The 19,545-nt window shown below is 52.4% G+C and overlaps 10 protein-coding genes across 10 annotated transcripts; 3 read left to right on the plus strand and 7 right to left on the minus strand.

Annotated features, from left to right (window-relative positions):
- Nucleotides 1-329: 329 nt before the first annotated feature.
- Nucleotides 330-1,532, minus strand: Z517_03347 (uncharacterized protein; the record flags this gene model as incomplete). Its single annotated transcript, XM_013432455.1, has 1 exon — nt 330-1,532. The coding sequence occupies one exon, from the start codon at nt 1,530-1,532 to the stop codon at nt 330-332; it is 1,203 nt and encodes a 400-aa protein (XP_013287909.1).
- A 1,174-nt stretch (nt 1,533-2,706) lies between these two features.
- On the minus strand, nt 2,707-3,710 carry Z517_03348 (diphthine synthase; the record flags this gene model as incomplete). The annotated part of the gene is made up of 3 exons (XM_013432456.1): nt 2,707-3,304; nt 3,357-3,481; nt 3,576-3,710. The coding sequence occupies 3 exons, from the start codon at nt 3,708-3,710 to the stop codon at nt 2,707-2,709; spliced, it is 858 nt and encodes a 285-aa protein (XP_013287910.1).
- An 841-nt stretch (nt 3,711-4,551) lies between these two features.
- Nucleotides 4,552-5,790, plus strand: Z517_03349 (uncharacterized protein; the record flags this gene model as incomplete). The annotated part of the gene is made up of 3 exons (XM_013432457.1): nt 4,552-4,851; nt 4,901-5,101; nt 5,161-5,790. 3 exons carry the CDS (start codon nt 4,552-4,554, stop codon nt 5,788-5,790), a joined length of 1,131 nt encoding a protein of 376 aa, XP_013287911.1.
- A 488-nt stretch (nt 5,791-6,278) lies between these two features.
- On the plus strand, nt 6,279-7,208 carry Z517_03350 (uncharacterized protein; the record flags this gene model as incomplete). The annotated part of the gene is made up of 1 exon (XM_013432458.1): nt 6,279-7,208. The coding sequence occupies one exon, from the start codon at nt 6,279-6,281 to the stop codon at nt 7,206-7,208; it is 930 nt and encodes a 309-aa protein (XP_013287912.1).
- A 916-nt stretch (nt 7,209-8,124) lies between these two features.
- On the minus strand, nt 8,125-8,529 carry Z517_03351 (uncharacterized protein; the record flags this gene model as incomplete). The annotated part of the gene is made up of 1 exon (XM_013432459.1): nt 8,125-8,529. The coding sequence occupies one exon, from the start codon at nt 8,527-8,529 to the stop codon at nt 8,125-8,127; it is 405 nt and encodes a 134-aa protein (XP_013287913.1).
- Nucleotides 8,530-9,783: 1,254 nt separating this feature from the next.
- Z517_03352 (uncharacterized protein) lies at nt 9,784-10,863 on the minus strand (the record flags this gene model as incomplete). Its single annotated transcript, XM_013432460.1, has 2 exons — nt 9,784-10,645; nt 10,700-10,863. 2 exons carry the CDS (start codon nt 10,861-10,863, stop codon nt 9,784-9,786), a joined length of 1,026 nt encoding a protein of 341 aa, XP_013287914.1.
- A 456-nt stretch (nt 10,864-11,319) lies between these two features.
- On the plus strand, nt 11,320-12,735 carry Z517_03353 (uncharacterized protein; the record flags this gene model as incomplete). Its single annotated transcript, XM_013432461.1, has 1 exon — nt 11,320-12,735. One exon carries the CDS (start codon nt 11,320-11,322, stop codon nt 12,733-12,735), a length of 1,416 nt encoding a protein of 471 aa, XP_013287915.1.
- Nucleotides 12,736-13,638: 903 nt separating this feature from the next.
- Nucleotides 13,639-15,708, minus strand: Z517_03354 (uncharacterized protein; the record flags this gene model as incomplete). The annotated part of the gene is made up of 2 exons (XM_013432462.1): nt 13,639-15,102; nt 15,340-15,708. The coding sequence occupies 2 exons, from the start codon at nt 15,706-15,708 to the stop codon at nt 13,639-13,641; spliced, it is 1,833 nt and encodes a 610-aa protein (XP_013287916.1).
- An 886-nt stretch (nt 15,709-16,594) lies between these two features.
- Nucleotides 16,595-17,717, minus strand: Z517_03355 (uncharacterized protein; the record flags this gene model as incomplete). Its single annotated transcript, XM_013432463.1, has 3 exons — nt 16,595-17,433; nt 17,518-17,612; nt 17,662-17,717. The coding sequence occupies 3 exons, from the start codon at nt 17,715-17,717 to the stop codon at nt 16,595-16,597; spliced, it is 990 nt and encodes a 329-aa protein (XP_013287917.1).
- A 333-nt stretch (nt 17,718-18,050) lies between these two features.
- Nucleotides 18,051-19,001, minus strand: Z517_03356 (uncharacterized protein; the record flags this gene model as incomplete). Its single annotated transcript, XM_013432464.1, has 1 exon — nt 18,051-19,001. One exon carries the CDS (start codon nt 18,999-19,001, stop codon nt 18,051-18,053), a length of 951 nt encoding a protein of 316 aa, XP_013287918.1.
- Between the last annotated feature and the right edge of the window lie 544 nt (nt 19,002-19,545).

The raw sequence follows: 19,545 nt of genomic DNA on the forward strand, positions 1-19,545 counted from the left end.
AATGACGAGTGTCATCATTGTAGTCAGGCAGCTTGCATGCCTGTTCCAGGGTGGCAATGATACCTGCGCTTCCTGGAGGAAAGCACAGCCAGTCCTCCCGTCAATCTTATCTTGCCTAATTTCGGCATGGTGATGCGAGGTAGGACATTTTTGTCAAAAATCCAAAGTAATAATATAGACAATCAACGGCTTGCTTCGAGGTGAATGTCGGTTCATAGGAATCCATCCAATTTTTGGTCTATTGAAATTTTCAATCTCGCGGTTCCGTGCATCATGCGTTAGTATCGTCAGAATCGTCAAGTCATTAATTTTTATGGACAACGATTCGTTCATGTCCTTCTTCCAAAGAATTTCTTTCTCAACCCCTGCGGCCTGGATGCGTCTTTGGCTCTGGTCGGATCTTCCAGGAGGTCCTTTTCCTTTTCCCTGTGCTTGCCCTTGCCGGCCTCCGAGGCTGCGGATGCTGTGTTTGGCCGCGTCCCGGGTCCTGTTGATGATGGGGGTGTGGGTCGGACAGGTAAGGCCGTCAGGCCCGGTGAGCCTCCGTCTTGATACTGAAGCTGCGGCTGTTGCGGAGACTGTTGCTGCTTCTGTTGGGAGGCTATATGTTGTGATGCGAAATGGGTGGGTGCGACCGACGGATTCGATGTTGGATAATTCGTCATGGTGGATGTGGGAATTGGAAGTGAGTCGCTGGGGGTGGGACGATGTCCTCTCTTCGATGGAGTAAAAGCGGAAGCAGCAGCGGCAGCAGCGACAGGCGGAGGAGGCGAAATAGGAGAAGCAACAGGCGAAGCAACAGGAGTGATAGTTTCCTTGTGTTCTCTGTCTTCGTCTTCCTCGGCCACGTCTTCCATTTCTTCGTCTTCTTGCTCGTCCTCGTCGTCTTCAGCGTCATCAAACGAGCGTTCTGGGTCACCGTTGTAGACGACCCACCATCCGATCTTCTCCCCCTCTGCGATCTTGTCTCTCAGATCTGCTAGCGCTTCCCACGCTTTATTCGTTAGGCCAGGGCCGTCGGCGACAACCTCATCCAAATTGACACTCAGCGCCGTGGTATCCGCTGGCGAGTTGAAGGGTGCCGGTTTGGACATGGGCAACGTTGTGGCGCGTTGTTTCTTCTGCGGAGACTGGGCAGGGTCTACTTCCGTTGCAACATGGTGATATGCTTTTGCCTGCGCTACACCAGGTCCAGCCAAACCCATTCCCGGTCCTGCCGCGATCACCACGACTTTGTCTCCCACAAAAGCATACGGCTGGCTCACCGCGTAGGGTCCCTCCAGGTCGTCCGGATTGTATTGCTCGATAAATTCCAACCTCCTCGTCGCTGCTGGGTTCACATCGGTGTGGTCAAGTTCTTTCATTATTTCGGGGTATATCTCGCGAAAGGAACGCAGGATCTCTTCGCGCGAGTTGGAGTTTTGAATGTATTCGACACTGCAATCGTCGAGGTTGTGCAGGACAGCATGTACACGGATGCCCGTGAAGCCCTCGCGCGGCCAGCGGAAGCCATGGACAAGGTAGACCGGCATTGTTTTCTCTTTTCCTGCCTGCAGGTAATTTCACTTTGCTGCGAAATGACAGCCTCTGGAACTCTGGTCGGCAGGATGGGCAGGACGGTGGTACGATCAAAAGGAGTGGGGTTCGGCGGTGGTCGTGGGAAATGCGATACAAAGAAGGCCAAGCCACTGCGGAGATGACTGTTGGTTTTGCTTTTGCTGAAAGCAAACGATGCGTAGCTTAGACATATACACGTAAATGTGGATAAGCCAGCATGTTGAGTAGTAGTCGATGTACAGGCATGTTTCAATGCGTCCTTTTTGGTTTCGGTCGGCGAAACAAGTTGAAGACTGCTGCTTGTACGGGCACAAGCCAGGGACTCCTCCTTCCTCCGTTCTCTCACACCGATCCCGTCAAGTACTAGGGCAGAACGCAAGATCTGTGTCGCACAATGTGGGTGCAATGTACAACAGAAGAGCTGCTGCAGCCCGCCAAAAAGCTGGGCCAAGTGTGGAAGGAACTTACGAGAAGAGATCGTCCAGGGCCGAGGGGATCGGGGAAACGATTCCCATCGAGCCTAAACCACGTGCTAAGCGGTGCTACTGCCGCCCATCGACCGTCGACTACTTGTTCCCCTCCTCCTTATTTGCAGCCTTGTTATCAAGCGAGGCGGGTGAGGGTCCAATACAGAGAGTATTCCACCCTCCTGCTAACCCAATGCAGGGACAATCTTCGCTTTGCCCATGTATCTTCACGTACCGACATGTCTGACTTTCATAGTCACTGGCCTAGGATCTAATCACCGGACCAATTGCATTCATCTCGCTGTCAGAGATCGTTCTTGTCAAGGATCGGTCCCGCGCAGGCTGACCTTATGATTCACTCTTGCCGGGTACATATGGCCCCGTCTACAACAGGCAATTGAGGTAGAGACGACCCAACTTGAAGTCAGCCAGTAGAGTGGTGAAGGTTGCGTCTTAATGCACTCCTTGACTCCTTGAAGAGGCACTTGCGCCTGAACGGCTTGATCTTCCCATCGCCGTCAACCTTATGGTTGTTGAGAACTGCAAACTTAGCAACAGACCTAACTGAGCGCGAATATTCACGCTTGGCTGGTGGGTTTGCCCAGTACAGCCCCGAGCTCGCCGTATATTCATCGTGTGTATCAGAGTCTGTCCACCTCGTCCACACGAGCACGGTCGAACCTCATTGGCTCCTGTCATGGTACTTCTTCCAACTCTGCTCAAAAGTCTCTGCATTTACAGCAAACTTTTTGATATAGTCTTTCTCCAACTCATGCGCTCTTTTACCAAGAAGCACGAGGCTGTGGAGTGGAGCGCCTAGATCAACATCACAAAGCTCTCTTAGTGTTCCACAAGCAAACTGTTGGTCCTCTGCACCGACTCTTGCACAGCCGATGGCCAAACTGTCTTCGGCATAGACGTGTTGTTTTTTCTCATCCTCTATTTCCAGCATCTGCTGGGCACACTGCATGACAGTCATGTACCGGGGAGGCTCGTAGATCTTTCTTCCTCTTGCCATATTCTCCAGTGACTGTTCTTTCACCTTGATGTCCAGTAACAATAAAGTGTGCAAGCCGATTGAGGCATTCTCTTGAATGCGATCGTAGAAGCTGGCTGGTCTCCAATTCTCGGTAAAGAAAACCATGGAGACAGTCTGGCCGAAATTGTAGAGCTGGAGACCAGTTGCACCAACGGCATTGAGAATAGAGGCATTGGGGATCGATTTGACAGGGATAGAGAGCTCATGGGCTCGAAGGACGAGATCTGTGTGAGTTGTAGCTCTGCAAGCCTCGTTAGAAAAGTGACCAATAGTTGCGTGATGTGCCATCCTACCCAAAAGGATCACCAACAACCAGGAAAGCAATGTCTGCCTTGTCTGCTCCTTCCAGGATCTCGTCGCTGGAGGACTCGACCATTTCGCGGTCCGCTACAATTACGGGTCGTCCATAGAATGACTCCTACCTTCACTGTCAGACAAGAGTCGTGTCAGCGAGAGATGCGACAAACGATTCAAAAGAAAAAATAATAACGGGAAAATGTGTCTGCACATACCAACTTATCTTTTCCAACGTGTAGAATGCTAGTGTATGCCTCAAGGTAAACTCTGGCAGCACGTTTCACAACTTCCAGTCCTTTGACAGTGATATCCATCTCATCGGCGAGACCAAGACCAACAAGGTAGAGCATATTGGCGTATTATCACGAAAAACGTGGTGAAGTGAGTTGACAGAAGTAACAACAGAATAGCATCAATAGTCGGGAGGGCGCAGACAAACGGCAAAATATCAGTGACGGCGCGGCACAACTTCGGGGAAGTCGGCGGGCAGATTGTCACTTTCAATCCCCTCAGTCTTCTCAGGCTGGCCATCCCTGTCATCGTTCATTCATCAACCAGCACTTCCTTCATCCTCATAGCATCAGAGCCAGGCCCCAGGCACCACAGTCGCTATCCCTAGCCTGTTCGAACAAAAATAAACAGAGCCAGATCAGACAAATTGCTGAACGAACAAACTTGACAGAGTGGGCTCAGGAGTCAAGGTAGTCAAGATGGCGGGTGAGAGACCAGCTAAATACCGGCAGGAAATTCAGCAGGTAAGCGTCTTTCTCTGTTGTATCATATCCTTCCAGGATAGTACCGGACCGTTGGAGACACCGACAAATCAGTCCCTGGATATCAGAACTAGAAGGAGCGTGGGAGCAGGATCCATACTAGAGTACTACCTCTGGCTGAAGACGAAGTGATCACCTCTGTTCCGGTCGTATGGGGAAGATCAGTATGCCATGGATCTGGACCATCAATTTTGGACACTTGAAGCATTCACTTCACTTGTATCCACGAAGACGCGTCGCGTCGCGATGGACGTCCGTCACATCGACCGGACCGTCTCCTTGATTTCACTGCCTAGTGACGGGGAAGCCCAACTCCATGATATTTGCCTTAAATATCATGCAGCTGCTAGTTCAAAGCCGATCTGTTCCTTTAAACAAACACATCTATCTTGGAGCATGATCGGAGCTCAAGACAATCATGGCGGATCAGATACATGAGGGTGCTGAAGGAGACGCTTACGGACCTCTCATCCTTGGAAATGCTCTGGACACGCCCGAAAACGGCAGTGTGTCCACGGAAGGAAGCCTTAGCTCTGCTACCCCAACTGCCTCCGACACTCCTAGAGACGATGATGACTTTGAAAGCCCGGAAGAGTTCAAGCAGAGGCTGATATATTGGATTGGGCAGATGATGTTCGTGAGTGGTGAGACCGCTGAACCAAGCACGGAGACAACCTGGATGATTGAGGAAATTGTGAGAGAGCAAGTTATCGAAATGGTCAGGCACACTCGCAGAATCATCTACAGCCTTGCTAACTTACAACCAGCTGACACAAGCAACTGCTCTGGCAAACCGTCGAGGTTCCAAGACCATCTCAATCGCCGACCTTATTTTTCAGATTCGCCACGATCGAGCAAAAGTGTCCAGACTCAAGACCTTTCTTTCTTGGAAGGATGTCCGCAAGAATGTCAAAGATTCAGATGACAAAGGTGGAGGCGACGCTGCTGAAGTTGGCGATTTCGACGAGGTAGGTATTTCTTACGTCTGTCACTTCATGGAAAGACGACTGAATGCATGCGCCCTTAGGCATCAGGAGGTGTCAACCCATCTGCTCCACAGAAAACTACCACGACCAAGAAAGCCAAACTAGTCTTGCCCTGGGAGATCCAGTCGTTCTACGTTGAGCAAGTACCGGAAAGGGACGATGAAGAAGACGAGGAGGAAGAGGAGCAGAATGAAGCCACACTCGCCCGCCTCGCTTCCGCCGATGAACGTACTAAGAACATGACCAAGGACGAATATGTCTACTGGTCCGACTGCCGTCAAGCCAGTTTCACATTCCGCAAGGGCAAACGATTTCGCGAATGGGCAGGATTCGGTACCATCATTGACAACAGACCAAATGACGATGCAGTTGATATTCTCGGCTTCTTGACATTTGAGATTGTCCAGACTCTCACAGAGGAGGCCTTGAAGGTCAAAGCTGCCGAAGATATGGCAAACAAGAAATTGAATGGTGGCAGAGGCGATCGGGACGCGTCGAAGAAACGGAAGCGGGAAGGTTGCAGTTTGTTCGAGATGCCCGAGGAAGGCAGGACACCTGTCGAGCCCAAGCATGTCAGAGAGGCGTTTCGACGCCTCCAGACCGTGCCAAACAAGTACAAGTTCATGAGACAGGGCTTCGCTGGAATGAGGACGCCCTTGAGGTTGATTTGAGGTCTTAAGCGACGGCGTTCAGGTCATGCATACATTCTCCCTCCAAGTCCCGTGAGAGTGTGCAGGTTACCCCGTTGGGAGTCAGGAGCTTTTCTAGATATGATACCCTCTTGGTGCTTATGGGCTGGGCCTGGTAATGGCGGGGGTTATGGGAAGGGCTTTTGCAAAGAAACAATTGATACCAGCCACAATCCCGCAGGAGAATCTACTGTACCACTTCCAAATTCTCAGGGTCCGAGTCCAGCGTTGGAACAAACTTTCAAGCCGTGTTTTATTATTACATCATAATACAGCTTATAGAGATCAAAAGGCGACTTTTAGCATCTGATGGAAAATGCGCAAGGCGACCACCAAGGAAGTCGGAGGAGTCATAACCGTGACTGTCCTGTGTTGGCACCAGTTGCGCCTATTCCGATTCTCCAATCCAGTCGAGTCACAAGAGAGTCTAGCACAATTAATATTCGCCCACATTTTCGCTTTTTGTATGTATGCCTCATAATCCATTCATCTTCTCCCCTACCCAATTCATCCGCATTTTCGTGATTGTCAACATCACCACCTACATCACCACCAAAGCGTACCTCGACTCCAGGGCGTCCTCCACCCCTCAACCCCGCTGCGAGGGGAACTACTACAACACCAACACTGCTGCCGCCGCTAACCCCACCAGCACCCGCATACCTTTCGGACAGGCAGCAGCAATAGCAACAGCAACAAGAGCAGAAGTAGAAGCAGCAATGGCGCCAAAAGGAAAAGGCGAAAACACCAAGAAAGTCGCGGGGAACGCGCGCAAGGCCGAAGCCGCAGCGCAGAAGCAAGCAGCCGCCAACGCATCTGCGGCCGCCCGTGAAGAGGAGAAATGGCAACAAGGAGCCAAGGACACGTCGAAGAAGCAGGCCGCCGCGGTAAAGGCAGCCGAACAAGCGGCGAAGAAGGCGGAGCGGGAGGCAATGCTCGCAGAAGAAGAGAAGGGCATGAGAGACAAACCCAAGGGCGCGAACAAGAAGACGGCCGAGAAGAAGAGCCGCGGTACGTTGGACCTGGCGCAGCTCGACGACGACAACGGCGCCGGCGGGAAGGAGAGGGCGCTCAACGCGTCCGGCATCGACAACGCGCTCGACGCCCTGTCCCTGACGACTAGCTCCCCCCACGACATGAAGCTGGACCGGCACCCGGAGCGACGGTTCCCGGCTGCATACAAGGCGTACGAGGAGCGGCGGCTGCCCGAGATCGACAAGGAGCGCCCGGGCCTGCGCCGCAACCAGAAGATCGAGCTCATTAAGAAGGAGTTTGAAAAGTCGGACGAGAACCCCTTCAACCAGTCCGGCAACGTCCGGTACGATGCCAGCAAGGAGGAACTGGCCGAAGTGAGGAAAAAGGTCAGAGAGGGCGTGGAAAACCGGTTGGGCGAGAAGTGAAAATTCCAACTCCTTCCAAAAAGACCAGAAGTTCACCCCCCTCCCAACCGGAGAGGGAGGAGGGACAGGGAGTGGGCTCTGGAATGCACAATCCATTTCGGCCTCCCTCTGCGACTGGACCGGGCAGCGTGGGTTCCACGTTCATCATACCATGGACAAAGAAACACGAAAAGCTCTCCTTTCTATCAACAAGATTCATGCCCGCTATCATTTTAAGAGGTGGAAAATCCCTACAAGCAAGACGAGTCTCTCTCATTTCTCCCGGCGGTGCGGTGCGTGATGTGCTGCCTCTGGGGAGCAGCTGCTGGCTAGATGACATACTACGAGAACACGATTAATTGATGTGGTGGTGGTGGGCTGCAACATGGATACGGGTCAAAGCAGCGTGAATCAGTGAAGACTTTGTGAGGGCGGTTGCATGGTCCTCCTTGTCCTCGTCTTCGTCTTCGTCGTTACTCTCTTCTCCTCCTATTCTTACGATACATGCATATTTGGCGAATAGGGGAACCAAGCATAGCGGGATACACCTTACGTACATTAGACTTGTTGCGATAGAGGAACAGAACGAAATCATTCTACTGCTCCCTAGTATGGACCAACCAGTCTAATACCATGTACCCACAGCAAAGAGTCAGAGGAGAGACCCATCAGGAGCCTCGTATGCAACAACCATCCTATTTGTGCTCACACATCACTTTGTCCAACACCCAACACAGAGCTTGTGCCCATACTGGCAACCCCTAGATACGCTCTGCTGCGCTCGGCTCTGCTCTGCTCCCTTGAATGTATCATCCGAACGCAGGCTCTGAAAGCCTAGTCGCGACACCCCCTCTTTGCCGTTCGACCCGCATCCCAACCTTCAACTTTCAACCTTGCGAGACGAGAGAAGACACGACACACGACACGACGAGCTTATCTAGGGCAGATCCCCCTCACACGCGACAAAATCGTCACCACTGGCGCCCGTATGCGTAATGACACCCGCATAGTCACCATCGTCATTAAAAATGACACGATCCGGCCCCGGCGACCCGCCGTTGTACACCTTGAACGTGTCGAGGATGGGGAACTCAAAGTACGGCGCGCTGACAGAAAAGTCGAAGCCTTCAAAGTTGTTGTACTGGTGCGGGTAGTCGTCGGAGCCCTCGGTCTGGCCGGCCTGGTGGAGCGAGAAGCCCTTGGCCACGGCGGCGTCGATGGTCTTCTGGAAGTAGCACACGCCGCCGCAGGTCTCGGCGCAGGATTGTTGTTGGCGTTTCGTCGGGGCAGCGTGGAATTCGCGCGGCCAGAAGGACGGGGTCACGGGCTGTTTGCTGGGCATGAGGCCAGGTGGAAGGGCGAGGACAACGGGAGTCAGAGCGACGAGGAGAAGGCTGGCTAGCGCCTGGGAAGTGTATTAGAAGCTGCAACGAGACACCAATCTGTTATCGAACCTTGGGGAGCTGCATCGTTATGTCTGCGTGCTGTCAGAGTGTGGGCTTGTGGGATACGATCAAGAGATGTCTGAGACCGTGATGCGCAATAGCAATAGGATAGCGAGGCTATGAGGTAGCTCTATGTATTCTTCCAATAGTCCTTCTTGTAGTCCTCGATCATGTCTCGTCAACGACGGTTGCGCGTACCCTTAAATAGTATTCAAGGGCGGCACCGAACCTTCATGGGATCCGACGCCAGTGTTCGACGTGCAGATTTTGTAACACAAACAAGAGTCCACATGACCCTGCAACAATCATTTCCACCACTTCAAGCTGAAATGGAAAACATGTTTGTCCCAGCATGCGATATGCTTAACAAGAGTGGGTGTCCAACCTCGGCCGACCAGGATGCCAAAGGGACCGATCAACCACGGCCAGGCTGTAGCCCTGCTCTGCTTGAAGCAGGTACCCGCTGCACTCGAAACGGAGAACATCAGTGGTCAATCCCGGACCTTTCCCCAGACCGGCGGCTGCATAAGATGCTAGGAGTCAGGGATGAGGCTCTCGGGACGCGGAGTGTGAACAAGCAATGTGAAGGATTCGCCCTAGCGACAAGGGTGGCCGAGATAAGGTTTTGCTGCCGGCACCTATCAAGGCGTAGATGCTGAGCACGAAAGCAAAAAGAAAAGTTGAAGAGACGTCGAGGATCGACAAACATCCATGACTTCGAGAAGGTCTTGGCACTCCGATTGGTTGGAGACGTTGTCGGAAAGCGAGGAAAAGAGATTAGATGCCCGGGACTAAACTGCAAGGCAATCCTTTGTTATCCATCTTCTCATTCCGACCAGCGTCTGCCGAACGACAGGTCGAGACGCGGTTGAAAGCCTTGTTCGAATTGCAAGATGTAACATAAGTCGGCGATGAACCTGGATTCCGGGTCAGATCAGCCATGATGCATAAGAGTTTCAGATTGGGTATCTGTCATATCCACTTCGAACTGATGTTGATGACTGTAGGGAGAGGCGTCATGCTTTGTATTGTTTCACTCGTAGGAAGAATATTCTGTTAGCCAATCCTGAAGGTGGCGCCTGTCGTGAAACCCAATCCAATGAGACCCTCGTATTCGAGTACACAGTTTGCAGCGTAATACGCGTCTCTCATCAAGGACGCATAACTGTTCGCACATCCCAGACACAGAGAAGCTCGTCCCAACCACAACTGGCCGCCCATCCTTCACTCCCGAATAGACACCAGTCGACCCCGGTAACGAACTCGGTATGACGACCCATCGTACCGAGCTCTCTGGCGGGACCTCCCTGCTCCCCTCCATCCGTCCAGACACGACAGGTCATGTCATAGCTGGCACTGAGTAGTAGATCTGGGAGGTGTGGACTCCATGCAACTTTCCGCACCGCGTAGCCGTGTCCCTGTAACAAATGAAGGGGGCCTTTGGGCTGCCGGATATCAAATGTTCGAATGATGCGGTCAACCCCGGCCGTGGCGACGACTGTGCTGCGGTATTTATTCCAATCGTGGGTGAGTGCTTCAGCAGGTGGGAAGGTCGGTTGGATCTTCCCGACTCCAGCGCCCACTGACAAGGGTGCCGCATGAATAGGGATTTGTAATATGAGATGGTTACTAGCACTGGCCGGGGTTCTCAAATCCCACACCCGTAGATGGCTGTCGGAGCATACCGCGCTCAGCATTCCATCAGTATGAGGACTCCATTGGACGCTGTACGTGCAGGAATGGGTCGGTAGTGTTAGCAGGCTCTGCTGCCGTTCGGGGCTCCATATCTTGACACTTCCGTCCCAGGATGACGAGGCAAAGGTTGCCTTGGACGTGAGATTCCAACTGCACGAAAAGGCTTCCCGCGAATGTTCTTCGAATTTTGCAATGGGAAATTCCGGAGCAAGGGAGGTATCATAGAGTCGCAGTGCGCCATCTCCAGATGCAGTGAGAAGATGGGAGCTATGGGCTTCAGAGTGCGTTACGTCGTAGAGGGCATCTTGTGTAGGGTAGCTGATGAACCGATTAGCACAAATATTCCTCTTTCATCGAGTCAGAATTCAGTACACTTTCAAAGGCACGATGCCTTGAGCTGTCAGCTCCAGCGCATACAGCCGTCCATTTCCGACGAGACCATAATTTGCAGCTGCTGCCACAGCTATGCGATTGTCAAAGAAGGGAGAATATTTGACTGCGTAGCCTTGGAAGCCTTGTGTGCGGTATTCTAGCATGACTGATAATGAATGTCTGGTGTCGGAGGTGAACCGTCACTCATCATGCCCAGCTTGTCACTGCATGTGTCGAACGCAAGACCAGGTTCGCATCTAGCCCCAGGCCTGTTGAGGGAGATTGAGGTAACGTGTTTGACTGGCGGCTCGTGAGTGACCGGGTCGAGTAAAAATGTGAGGCTCAAAGTCTGTGAACATGAATGCCATGATTCTCTGAGGCGGTGATGGTGAACCTTGGCTGCGGGCCGAGGTTTCTCCCCGCCATTATTCCTGTTGCTATTGCCTTCGTCATTTCACGCCCACGCGACCAGCGCGTATTGGACTTTACTAAGAGTTTCATTTCTTGGGGCGACGTTGGCGATTTACTTTCTGCAGGCTGCGCTTTGCAACCCATATTACTTCAAGAGTCGCCCGTGTCTCAAATTCATATGATGGCCCCCAGTCGAGGACACATCGAACATGGACCCGTTCACTTTGCGAAAGCGACGTCGCGTGTCGCCGCTGCAGAGTGAGTCTCCCACCAGAGTCGATGCCAGACCTCCGATCGACGAGGACGAAGAGTCAACCGACGTCAAACTGGCAATTCTGTCATCCCTGCACCCACACAGGTCTCAGGATGACTTACTGGAAATCCTGCTCGGCTGTGACGGCTCGGTAGATGCTGCCATCAAGGCGCTCTCGACCGTCAAGCAACCTGCCTCTCCGCCATCCAAGCGTCGAATGACCGGGGCCAGTATGCAGACTGGTCTCCCGTATGCGGTAGAGAACAAGAGCCCATCAAAATCAACATCGCAGCAACCGCTGACCAGAAAGGGCAAAACTCTTCACCTTTACACGCCGTACGATATCGCTAACCACACACCTTGTTCCATAATCCACAATTTCCTTCCCTCCAGCCTTGCAAACGCCCTTCTAGAAGAGCTCCTTGCTGAAGTCCCGAGCTACGACTCTATTCAGTTCAAAATCTTTGACAATGTGGTCAAGTCCCCGCACACAGCTTGTTTCTACGTCGACAGCCTGGCAGATGTGGAGCGACAAAGAAGCGAATATTACTACAATGGGAATGATCTCGGAGATATCAGGGAGATTCTACCTGTCATGAAGCAAGTCAGCGGTCTGGTTCGTGACGCTGTGAACAGGGAGATTGCCACTCGGATTCGTGATTTTTACCCGGAAGGAAAAAAATTAAAATACCAATCACCCCAAGTATGGAAACCCAACGCCGCCTTTGTCAATTGTTATGATGGCGGCGCACAGCATGTGGGCTACCATTCTGATCAACTCTCCTATCTTGGGCCTCGGGCCATCATAGGGAGCTTGAGTCTCGGGGTTGCGAGAGAGTTCCGCGTTCGACGGATCGTGCCCAAGGACGATCCTGACGAAACCGACAAATCTGAAGGCACCTCTACCACTGCAGCAGACAAGTCAGGCCAAATCGCAATCCATCTCCCCCACAACTCTCTCCTTGTGATGCATGCTGAGATGCAGGAGGAGTGGAAACACAGCATCGCACCCGCCCCTACTGTCACTCCCCATCCAATCGCTGGTAACAAGCGCATCAACATCACCTATAGGTGGTACCGAGAAGAATTTCGCCCCAAACACACCCCAAAGTGTAGATGCGGAACCCCTTGTGTATTGAAAACGGTGCAGAAACAGCGGGCTAACCGGGGTAGGTATATGTGGATGTGTCAGGTTGGGAATAGGCCAGGTGGCGGCGAGGGATGCGGGTGGTTCGAATGGGCGAGATTTACAGATGACGGGGTGCCCGTGAGCTGGAAGGACGGCACGATAGAGAAAAAGAGTTCATCGGAGGGGGTCGAGACACAAAGGAAGGAAGACAATGAGGCTGGCACAGAGGTCACTGAACCCTGAACCGTGGAGAAGAGCCACAGGCGTCGACCAGAGATCCATTTGACGGATGCCTTTCTGGACTGAGTATGCCGGCCGAAAATGGATCTCTGCAGACGTCTGCGCCAGACAAACACATACATGAACACGCCGCCACTCCACCGCGATATCTGGCCTCCCGTACTGACCACGAGCAAACCCCGCCAGAAAGGCGGGGGATGAGAGAAGTGCTTTTCCCAAAACCAAGAAAAGAGACCAGAGAATGAGATGAGAGAATGAGACAAAATGAAACAATCAAAAGATAGGATACGACTGGATTTTGTATATACTCCCGGGACCCGTTATATTCTGTCCCTGATATATGTCCCTTGCCATGATCCAATCGGATTCTATTTCTCGCGTCGATTCTCTCCAAGTAGTTAGTGTAAGTACACATGGCGTTTTTACTTGCAGCCATATATTATACACAAGTCCCTTGCTCCCTCCAATTCCAGAGCACCACTAGAGGCGCCGGCGCCTCACTTGCACTCGGGATGAGCGACAACTCTATGTATGTGGATGCTGGCAGGCATTGCTGGGCAAGGCATTGCGTGCATCATTCGCAAAACAATCCATCTGTCCCACGCTGCCTGGAACCACACGGCCTACAGGCGATCGTAACCAGCTACAGTGTCACGCAAGAAAGAAATGGAAACAGGACATATTGAATGTAGAATTGATTGGCCCTCATAGCCAGGGCGGCCCCCAAACTCCCGTCTCGTAGAGGCTCTCGGCCTCGTCACTCAGCCCGGAGGCCTCCCTCATATGCTGCCACACGAGGGCAGCCTCGTCCATGCTATGGACACTCTCCTCGTCCTCGCCCTTTGCACCATCACCGCCAGCACCAACACCACCGCCGCCCGCGCCAACGCCGCACCCCGTGGCATCCTATTCCACGCGCCCCTCGGCGCCACGGCCAGCACCACCAGACTTCCTCGGCGAGAACCGCTTCGCCACCGTTGCCACACGGCGGCGAAGGGTATCTCGGGGCGTTGAAGTTTGCGGAGACGCAAACTCCAATACCTGGACTTGTCGGTAATAGGTCTCTAGGACCGCAAGGTCCCAGGTTACCGATTCGGAAACGACGTGGCCCAACGCATGTCGGAAGTCGTAGATGAGTGCCAGCGCCTGGGCCCCCCCCAGCTCCAGATGGTGCTGTTGTTCTGGTCGCTCGACCGAGAGCAGCTTGACAGTGTTGATCCCTGGATCCAGGGCATGAACAATGGAGCTTGCGAGCACTCCGGCTTCAATGGCGTCCATGGACGAGGCGGAAGCGAGCGAGCCAACGTGGCAGACGGCACGAGTCTCCAAAGTCGTATCATCCGGCAGAAATGCATGGCGATATTTGATCACTGCTTCAACAGAGACTGATTCGCTTCTCTTGCCGTCCATCTTAAGGCTTGCCAGGAATTGGTCGATCAATGAAAGGGATGATGTTGCTCGAGTGTCTGATCGCAGGGAGCTGGAGAGTCTGGACCTCAGGGTGTTCTCTTTTGCACCGAGCTTGAGTAAAACACTCCAGCGGTCTTTGTGACACAGCTTGTGAATCTTTTCAACCCCGACCTCAAAGAGCTTGCTGGCAGGACCGTTGACATTGGTCTGGATTTGAAGATCAATCAAGGAACCTTCGTTATTTTCCATGAGGAGATAAGACCGGTCTTGAGTTTGGAGGCCACGCCCTTGCGTCTCGATGTTGTTCTGTTTGACGGCGGTAAGATCGAATGTGACATATGTGGCCATGGTTGATTTTGCACCTGTTTCCAAGACATTGAATGCAAAAGTCTCTACTTTTAGTGCCGCGATGGCTGGCAATGGGGCAATTCGAATGTTGCGTGCAGGCGGTGGATGCTGTAGAGGATTGCGATGGTAGCTCCCTCCAAAGTTGGCGTAGTTGTCGCGAAAATGACCGACATCGGACTGAGGCCGGATATGATCATGGTTGATGGGGGTATCAACAGACTCTTGGGTGTGAATTGCGCTGGCAAGAGTGGGAGGTGGAGCGGACGGTACTGTCTCCCCGTTGACTACTGGCCCATGTTGGTAAGCAGGAGTCCGGAAAGACGGTGTTTCAAAAGCCTCGTCTGCGAGAGCGTCACGGAGATGTAAGATGTCTTGAAAGGTGGGTGCTTGAACAGCATGGGCATTGACGTGATTATTCGGTGCCATAGCTCGTCTCTCCTCGTCAGTTGCGAAACCATTCATGTAGACCCCGTTGGGAAGATTTGACGCCATGGTTGATGAGATTGTCTGTCCGACGGCGTATGGCTGCCTCTTCGCTGGATCGTGACGGGGCCTTCTTGAGTGTCTTGAGGAATGATCGGTGGAGAAAGATGCAAAGCTGTACAATGAGGACTGTTAAAATATGATCAGTTGGGAGTTCAGACGATGACGAGACTTAGACTCCTGTCGGCTACATACCTCGTCTTCCACGTCTATGGGAAATCGCCTGTGAACTGTTTGTGGATGGATGAGATGACGGTAAGTTGGCTTGGAAACAGAAGGGCAAGTCTGTGAAGAAGTCTATGGTAGTTTAGCCCAGGAAATCCTTTGTGAAGAGGTCACAACGCCTGAGGAAAGGTGCTTGCTTACCTTGATGTCCTTCTCGGAGCTCAGCCTCTTCTTCTTGAGCGCTCGAGAGGAAGATTTGCGGGTAGTAAAGGTTGAGAAGGAGACACAGCTGCGTGAAGGTAGACTGTCGTCCAGGTCCAAATTCAGATCGGGTGCGACAGACCAACTTTGGTCTTGGCTGGACTCGGACTGAGAACAGGAGGTGCTGGTACTGGCTTTCCTCCTGGCCCAGATCGAAGACAGTGAAGCCGAAATTGACCTCAGGGAGAACTTCGCAGCCTTGTCATCGTCAAACTGTGATAAGCCATCCACATCCTCTGCTTTCTCCTGCGACTCCGGATTTCTCACTCTCAGAACCCTTGGGGTCGCGTCGATATCTTCTCTGTCCATGATAGTCACAGAGTCCCAAAACTTCAAGGCCGCCGATGGCTAAATAAGATGCCACCTTCTACTATCTTTGCTCACTGGCTCTGGCGCTACCAACAAGCAGCGCTGTCGCCAAAACTCGTCCTCTTTCTCGCGCACACTCATTCACAAACAACACACAAACGCTCCTTGCAGCGGAGCCCAACATCCGTTGATCAACCAGTTGCTAATTTTTATATACATTTAAGGTTTCTCCTCGGGGAGAGGAGCGTTGTGTGGATCACAGAGCCCTTGTCTTCTCGATTTGCCAGATGTCCAGGCAGTAGTCGACGTATTGGGGGAGTGATTCGAAGGAGACGGTCGAGGAACCAGCGTTGGCCTCGACACAAGTTAGGGAGCTGGTGCTTTTCGCAGGTCGGTACAGGTATGTGTAACACTCAGTACCTGGCAGGCTCGGGATATGCCAATATGCCGAAGAGCGAGGAAGTTTCGACGTCAACGAGCAATGTAACAATTCCGAGGATGAGTATGCCGAACACCGTGCCGTTTGGGTTGACAATTTCGTCGTTCTTCAGTGCATCAGTCATATGAGGAAGCCATACACGCTATATTTCATGTGGCTTGTGATGCAAAACCAAAGCAGCAACCATACGGACTATCGGTGCAGGATAACCAGTATGGGAGAGAAGTAAGGTATGAGGCTGCGGATGAATGAAATGTTGGGTACATGCTTGTGTTGGCACGGTAAGAGCGTCCACAGGCTTTTGTGTCTTCCGGTCGCAGATTGAGAAGGCACTATCAATGATAGCTGGTGCAGGAACTCGGCGATCGCAAGGCTCGACTGGCAAGAGATTCAGGCGACCTTGATCACTTTCTCATTGGCTCCTTCAACGTTTGCGGGATCTCCTCTTTAGGTCGGCGTGGCAGAGGCAGAGGCTGATATTTCGTCTTTGACCTTATCCAAAAGTTCGTCGCTCAGCTTGGAGAAACGGATTTGTCGATCAGCCGCAGCCAGGATTCTTTGGTGGGGGTCCATGCTTGTGGTGTCCATCGCCGCAGGCCCAGCTCGAGTACCGGCAGTGCTACCAAACAGGGTTGCTTCACTTATGCTGGCTTCGATACCGTTCCTCACGCGTGACTCCCAGACACCGTCCCACTTCCATTCTCCGGGATTTTTTGGCGATGATGGAGCGGCTTCTTTGCCTTCGGTTGCAGGCGTCGGAGGCTCGACAGGCCGCTCCACGCGTCCACGGTGTGCGCGCCATGCGTGCCACGCACTGGGGTCTCCAACAGTTTCCAGAGGGAGTCTGTCCAGCAACCCTTCGTCTTCGAAAGCATCTTGTACGTGTTGAAGCAAGTTCAAAATAATCAAGCCGCGATTTTGAGGTCGTGGATCAATATGAGGACTTTCGGAAGCAGCCTTTCCGTCAGAAGTCGAACTGCGATGAACCAAAGGATGTGAGTCTCCCTGCTTGATTGCATTTAAAGAGCTGCCTTCTGACGAAGTGCTTCTTGTGAACCACTGAGGAAATCCATAGCGCAAACTGAATGTTCCTGGGGGCAGGCGATATCCATCTGAAGCGCTGACAGTGCCTGATGCATCAAGACTACTGGCACTAAAGGTGTATGTAGTCAGAGGCACGATCAGAGGATGGAAGATGTCTGTCGAAAAGGTGATGAGGGGAGGCAGATCGGGATAGGTGTCTGGAAAAGAGATCTGGAAGCGAAGAATCGCTCCTGCGTACGGTCCTAAGCTCTTCATGTCAGCTTCCAAGAAGTGCTCTGATGATGCTATTGCAAATGCGAATGCGTGGAAAGACTGATGGTACCTACCTTTGCGGACGAAGATGACAGCGGCCCAGACACAAGGGTCGCCAGGAGTAAGTGAAACATAAAGCCCGTCTGGACAATGTCCTCTCAGAGCAGAGCTTGGAGAAGTGTCAGTCCATGTGCTCAGCGTCTCAGTGACTCACTCACAAGTCCAACACAAGTTGTTGTCTTCGAAAGGAAGGAAGCAAAGAATGAAGGGACATTGTTGTGAAAGAGGAAATGCGAGTTGGAGATTTGAGTTGGAAATGGCGGAGACAAACTCCTCCATCGTGCCCCACGCCGAGACCCAAAGGACCCTCAAGCCCTATCGGCGCGGTTGGAGAGGGAGCCTCACCAGCCGCGCCCTGTGTGGCTCGGCGAGTGAAATGAGCTGTGTTGGTCGCCGATGAGTATGGCACCTGGATTGCAGGGCGTCAAGTGGAAGATGTGGGAGAAGCGGAAAGACACCATCACCGCCTATACTTGACAAGATGAAGAATGTGAGTGTCTTACAATTCTACAGTGTTCAGGTCTATGCATAACATCGAAGCATATCATCAGCTGGGATAATTTGTGACGGGCGCTTTTCTTCGATTTCGAGCCACAGCATCAATGCCATCATTCACGCCACCAACAATCCCTTCCAGGAACCACGTTCCAAAATCCACACAAGCGCCTCCTACCCGTCCGTCCTTGAAACGAGCAATCGCCTGGTGCAACTCTACACCACGCTCACCAAGAGCCGAAGTCAGGTCAAGACCATTGGCGAGTACTCGCTCGGTGACCTGATGTTCGCGCTCAAACTGGAGAAGTCGATTGAGAAGGGTCATGATAATCGGCAGAACCAGCAGCAATCCAGCGACAAGCCAGCATACAGCATGTGCAACACCTTGACGGAGGATGTTGGGCTGTCGTTGGGAACGGCAGTCTGTGATGTTTTCTTCTTGGGTGAAGAGTTGAGGTGCCATGCTAGCCCGCAGAGTCTGAATTTCGAGCAATGTCAGATCTGAGGGAAGGGCCATGTGCATATACCGCAACGCATCTATGTGCATGCTCCGCAGCGCAACCGGGTCTCCTCCTTGTTCTGCTTGGGTTTTGGCATTGACCCATAGCCTGACCCCAGTGAGTGCAACATCCCAGTCTACACCTGATCTTGCCTCCAAGGGTGGGAGCATTCTCAAAGCCAGATCTTGTGGAGATACGCCTCCTTCCGGGCTGTCTGCTCTGATCATGGGTGTCGTAGCTCCACTGGAGTTGCTAGTCGACGCGACCTCATAGTCCTTCTCTTTGGTAGATTCGACACAGGAAAAGTTGTATGCTCTCCTACGGACACTTGCGCCATGAAGGACAACCGTCCTTGCAGTATGCCGAAGAGAGGTCAAAACAGGTATCTTCGAACGGACCATGGAGGGAATCATGGTGTAGATGGTCGATCTGGAGAACTGTTCGCAATGTACCTGCTCTCGCTCAGACACCTTCGCATCAGGTCGAGGGACAACGCTTGCCATTCTGAGCGCTAATGTTCAGGGGATGGGGGGACTGTTCCTCGGGACTGTTCGTTTAGGGAAGTCAAGGAGGATCGTGAGAGGTAAGTAGGGTTTCTTTCTGTCCGCAGGTCCTAGCTAGAAGCTGAATTCTGGGGTAAGAAGCGCTCATATGAAGGCGCAATCTCAGGAAGTTGGTGCAGCATGGAGATGATGTGAGCGAAGGTTGTGAGGTACTCGACGATGGCATGTGGGCATTTCACATGCACATAATCCGATGATGCACGACATTGTCCCGCATACTCGAGGCGAAAGCCAAGGACGAACTTGGAAAAGGGGACAAGATAGCACGCAGGCCGGTGGGCTGTATGAGAGGATGAGAGGATAAGATTTGTTCTCCAGGTGGTTAGTAGCTCCTTTTGTGGTTTTGTTGAGCCTGCACGAGCTGGGGCCGTGCTTGGGGGTGGATGGCCAGACCAGATACGCGGAACAAGTGGAAAGAAAAAAAATCATATTGGATTTCTGACATGTGAAGATAAACCGGCGGTAGAGGGTTTAAGCCTCTTTG

This window comes from Fonsecaea pedrosoi (genome assembly GCF_000835455.1).
Source record: "Fonsecaea pedrosoi CBS 271.37 unplaced genomic scaffold supercont1.2, whole genome shotgun sequence".
NCBI classification, from domain to species: Eukaryota; Fungi; Ascomycota; class Eurotiomycetes; order Chaetothyriales; family Herpotrichiellaceae; genus Fonsecaea; species Fonsecaea pedrosoi.